The sequence below is a fragment of the Solenopsis invicta genome, chromosome 3, assembly GCF_016802725.1.
Source record: "Solenopsis invicta isolate M01_SB chromosome 3, UNIL_Sinv_3.0, whole genome shotgun sequence".
In the NCBI taxonomy this organism is placed as follows: Eukaryota; Metazoa; Arthropoda; class Insecta; order Hymenoptera; family Formicidae; genus Solenopsis; species Solenopsis invicta.
The window spans coordinates 13,213,591-13,219,331 of record NC_052666.1 but is presented as its reverse complement, the minus strand read 5'-3'; the positions used below and the strand labels follow the sequence as shown (position 1 = coordinate 13,219,331).

At 28.9% G+C, this 5,741-nt stretch overlaps 1 protein-coding gene across 1 annotated transcript; it reads left to right on the top strand.

Annotated features, from left to right (window-relative positions):
• The first annotated feature begins 569 nt into the window (after positions 1–569).
• On the top strand, positions 570–2,239 carry LOC113005063 (putative nuclease HARBI1). Its single transcript, XM_026140032.2, has 3 exons — positions 570–1,130; positions 1,359–1,503; positions 1,776–2,239. Exons 1-3 carry the CDS (start codon positions 570–572, stop codon positions 2,195–2,197), a joined length of 1,128 nt encoding a protein of 375 aa, XP_025995817.1. The 3' UTR covers positions 2,198–2,239.
• The last annotated feature ends 3,502 nt before the right edge of the window (positions 2,240–5,741 follow it).

Genomic DNA, 5,741 nt, shown 5'->3' with positions numbered 1-5,741 from the left:
AAATACACCGAATTTCTGTGGAATAAACACACTGACATTTACCACCTTAAAAAACGTCTAATTCCTCCAGTAGGCCTATTCTGTAACTCTATAACGACGATATCGTTATCGTTAAGTCGCTTTATCGACACTGTAACGAAATGTCGTATTCTGTAACTTAACGAAAGCGACAATTGTTAAAAGTGTCGGTATGATATCGAATGATGTCGTTATGCTATCGAGGGGTAGAGGACCCCTCGATATAGCATAGCGACAGTATTGACAGTGAATTTTGAAGCGTAGCGTGGCTTATTATATTAACGCTATCAAGTCATTGTGCGTATGTTATTCATTAAATATCTAGTGTGTGATTTTTTTTATAAGAGCATAATAAAATATATCATCGAGAAGAATTTAGAAAGTGCCATAACAATCGAAGCATAAGGTAAAATAATATATCTTTATTTATATTTTGTAGATTAAAGATTATGGATTCTTGTTATAAATGTTATACAGTATTGAAAAAATGTTTTTGGTATAAAATATTTGTAGACATTTATTTATTTCTATTCGTATTTTATTCTAGAAATATGGCTGAAGGATATTTGGCATGGGATTTACTCATTTTGGAAGAAAGAGTCATAATTATGGAAAGAAAAATTGAGAGAAAAGTGTTGCGTGATATACAAAATCCTTTCGAGATTCCTTACAATGAATTTCTTGCATACTTTCGAGTCAATAAGGAATTAATTATGAATCTTACAAATATATTACGTCCACACTTACAAGTACAACGTAACACCGGCTTAGCACCAGAAATTCAAGTCTTAGCAGCAATTGGATTTTTTGCAAATGGAAGTTACCAAAGGCCAGCAGGAAATCAGTGTGATTTAGTTATAAGCCAACCATCAACCAGCCGTTGCATTCGTAAAATAGCACGATTGATAAATATGTTTTTATTACGACAATGGATAAGATTTCCAATGACGCAAGTAGAGAGAAATGCACGAAATAAATTTGCACAAGCTCCTCAATCATTTCCCGGTGCCATTGGTGCTATAGATTGCACATATATCAATATTCTTGCACCACATATACATGAAGAGGCATACGTCAATCACCATGGAAATCATTCATTGAATGTACAAGCAGTAAGTCTTATATAAAATAATATCTTTCTTATTATCTATTTCAAAATTCTTTAATTGATAGTTTATATATCACAATATTAATAATAATAATAGCCTAATTACACACACACACACACACACATCCACACACATACACACACACACACACACACAGAATGTCTAATATAACACTGCTCATAGGAAGAAATTTCTATTTATATATATTTAACATATTAATTCATTTTTTAGATAGTCGATCCGGATTTAAAAATTTTAAATATTAATGCACGATATCCAGGAGCGCAAAATGATTCTTTTATATGGAATGCTTCTCCAATTAAACGTGTAATGGAGCATTTTTATAATAATGGTGAAAGGAGAACTTATTTAATTGGTAAAACTAATGACTTTTCATTAAAATATACATATAATAAAATAATAAAAATTAAATAATCAGTATTTATAATTACTTTTATTAAATATTTTATTTACTTATTTCTGAGATTCTATATAGTAAGTGTAACATTAACTAAATATTATTTGCACATTTAAAAGCATTTATTGAGATGTAAGATATGAATATTATAAATATTATACCTAAATATTGTTTTTCATTTTTTAGTTTTTATTGTGTTTTATTTAAGAAATTATTTGAATATGTATTAGGAGATGCTGGGTATTCTTTGGAGCCTTGGATTATGACGCCATTACCACATTACGCTGAATGGAGCCGGCAATATTATTATAATGAGAAACTATGTAAAGCGCGTAACGTTGTTGAAAGATTCTTTGGAGTTCTTAAAGGAACATGGAGATGCTTATCATATCAGCGTGTATTAATGTATTATCCTGAAATAGCTGGACAAATTGTAAATGCATGCGCAGTGTTATACAATATGCGTCTACACTATCGACTACCACAAGATGTGAATGAAAATGAAATTTTAAATGCACGTGCAAATGTATATATAGAAGGAGCAGCACGACAAGAAGAAGAGGCTGTGAATCACAGAGAGCCGAGAGCTGTTGCGCAGCGTATACAAAAACAAATCATGCAAGAATGGTTTCCGGATTATCGCTGTGCTTAGGATAATGAAAATAATTGAACGTAAATTCAAAGAAATAAAAATGTTTATAAAAATGTGTAAGAAAATATGCTCAAATATTTATATATAATTGTATTTTAAATATTGTAAGAATTAATGTTTATAGTAAGAATTATTTTAAAGGCGAAATAAAAGCTATAAAAAAAATTATTAAATAGGATAGAAGATATACATTTTAGGATATTAGGATATAAAAATATTAGTAAAGCGTTAAAAAAGTATAAAATTTATTGCAAATATTGTTAAGTATCTGTATTCTTCCACTACACTATATATTTAAACAAAGATATAATAAATATTATCTTTATACTTCAACACAAAATAAAATTGTATTTTCATCATCACAAATAAAAACGTATTATTAACACAAAATAAAAATGTTTTTTTATCACAAATAAGAACGTATTATTGACACAAAATAAAAATGTCTTTATCACAAATAAGAACGTATTATTGACACAAAATAAAAATGTCTTTTATCACAAATAAAAACGTATTATTGACACAAAAAATGTCTTTTTCAATAAAAAAAAAAATATCTGAATAAAATATTAATAATGTTAACTTTAATTATTATTATTATGGCAACAAATTGGTCTGTTTATGAATTCTTCCATAATTCGTCTCAATTGACACAATGCATCTGCTTGTACTTTCATTGATTCAGCTAACATTTATAAAAATTCAATATTATTGTAGTAAAACTAAGATTTTTATAAAATGAAACTCACATGTTTACAACAAAAAAAAATGTTAAACAAACTTTCATCGCGTCTGCATGTTTATTAGAGATATCTGCAAATATTTCTCGAGCATTATGAAATTGCATTGACAAAGGTGAAGATCTACCTATATCAGAAAGGAAATTATATTCTTATTACAAATCATAAATTATATATGTATAATTTTATTGTTATATACTTACGTCTTGAACGCATTTCACGTATTTCACGTAAGGTGTTGGATGTGGTACAATTATTTGAATTGGATACATGTGGTTCTACATTGATTTGTACAGGTTGTTCATTATTGGAAGAATTTAATAGCAGACTAGCTTGTGAAGTGGAAGGAATATTTAATTGTAGACTAGCAGACATATTGGTATTTTGTAAGGTTGCTGATGATTGTGTTTGACAAGTTGATACTATATCCGGACCATCATCATTATACAAATTATTTATTGTGGCTAAAAAAACAAATTTTTTAATACTTTTTTATATTATTTAAGATACATTTTAATTGAAACGTCATATTTTTTCATATAATGTAAAGAAAAACATTTACAAATACATACGATTATTAGGTATATCTATTATTATTGGGACTGGAATATTTTGCAATGGATTTTCATCCCCTGCAGCCAATACATCAGTAGCATTCTAAAAACATATAAAATAATATAAATAATTCAAAGTGTGTTATAAATATTATACAAACAATATATGTGCATAATTAATTATACAAAAAGGAATAATTTTGTTAGTTACAATATTAAAACATTTGTTATTTTTCTTACTACATATTCTTCAGGAAAACTATCGGGAACATCTGACAGACCTTGTACATATTCGTGCCCAATAATCCCCAAAATCCTTTTGTCTATATCTGTCAATACTATGTTAACTGTATTATTTCCAGTTGCTGTTCGCCCTTTTCTTAGTTTTTGAACTTTTTCGGATACTTTTGATTTGCAGTCTCTCCACGTCTATAATAAAATTGTTATAAAATCAATCAATAATTATTAATAAAGGTGTTATCAATAAATCTTACTATCTTCCAAGATTTAACATCTTTTTCTTTCCCATTAGGTGATAAAGAATTTAAATTTGATGTTAACTCTTCCCAGTTTCCTTGTAAAGCATGATTGCCGCTTAGCGTATTAAATTTTCCTGATGCTACATGTGGATGTTATTCTAAATATGTCACGAGAGCTTCTATTTGTCGAGCTGTAGCTCTTCCTTGCCTTTTTGCCATATTCTAAAAAAAACTATTACCATAACCTCATATTTTGAAATATTAATGTAAAATCATATGTATAAAATATTAATACATGTTAAATATTAAAATATATTTTATGTATAAACTCTTTAAATCTGAATCAGTAGATAACCACTAATTACCAGTGACATATTTAGGAATGATGAATCAGTAATTATCTTAACCTAAAAATCAATGACAATTTTCTAATAATCAGTGAAAGTTCACAATAATCATTAATAAATACGCAAAAAATTCATTGATTTTTCAGTTTACAATAATCAATCACTGATTATCAATAACATATTTGGACTGATGATCAGAATTATTCACTGATAATCAGTGATTATCCTGCACTTCAGATTTAGAGTACGCACGTATTGTTATTTTATCAAGAAGCATACTGTAAGACATATAGAAAAAGTATTATTTATTATACTTACTTAACCTGTATCTTTTGCTTCTTTTTATTTTATTGCACTTCCCACAAGATCATAAAACAAAAAAGCGAAATCGAAAAATACAGTAACATTAAATAATTTTCTACGGGAATATGTATTTCTTCAGCGTTCCTAAAGTTACTGAAAGAATAACGAAAATACGGAGCTTTGATTGGTTGGAAACTGCTAGTGTAGAGTTATTTTGAACCGAGTATTGCCGGTTCAATAACGATGTCGGTATCTCATTTTGTATCGATACCGCATCGCTAAGAGAGGTTACAGAATAGGTTTATCGTTATAATGTCGTTGACACAAGCGACAAATTTCGGTACGTAACGATAACGACTAAAGTTAGAGAATAGGCCTACAGGCGACCTTTCGCGCTCGTTCCTGTACCGTCGACCGTCCGTGCGCGAAGTACGGTCGTTACACATCGATGCCAAGATCAACGTAACCATGAAATCGTTTACCATCCCAATGAATATGTTCACGAATGGACATTTCATCCATTGTAAGACTAACAACTGTATGATCCTCTGACTGAACTTTCTTAGCAATCGAATTGAATGCTTCTTTCGTAAATCCGGGATTACCATCAATTACTTGAAGCCATTTCGCAAACGTTTTCTCGTGTGGTAATAAATTCGCAAATTTCTTTCTGACATAATTATATGCCTTTGCTGAATAAAAGTGTAATGTCATGGCGAATGCTCTTAAACGTGGAGAAATCTTCGCAGTTCTGGATTTCAGTTTGCGTTTTATGATGTCCTGTATGGTATCTGGTATCAATGCCTACATAAAAAGAGTAATAATCGTTGTGTAAAGTTATTTTTTTTAAACAATAACTTGATACCTATTAAAAGATAACTTGTTTATTTATTTTTGTTTCAATTCAATACAAAATTACACTTTGATATAATATACACAATTGCTTAACCCTTAAACACACCAATCCTGTAAAATATGGAAACACATTTTTGGGTCTGGGAGACTTTTTCAACTTTAAGAAGCAATAACTTTGATTACAATCAATATTTTTCTACGATTTTTTTTTTAAAACAAGAGTCACACTTTCAAAATAAAATTTGCCAAAGTCATTCCTTTTAAAA

Excerpts from the sequence above, each read along its gene's own strand:
- LOC113005063 (XM_026140032.2), top strand. The coding sequence starts at position 570 with ATGGCTGAAGGATATTTGGCATGGGATTTACTCATTTTGGAAGAAAGA. Across the intron at positions 1,131-1,358 it reads ATTCATTGAATGTACAAGCA|ATAGTCGATCCGGATTTAAA; the intron begins GTAAGTCTTATA and ends TTCATTTTTTAG. Across the intron at positions 1,504-1,775 it reads AAGGAGAACTTATTTAATTG|GAGATGCTGGGTATTCTTTG; the intron begins GTAAAACTAATG and ends AATATGTATTAG.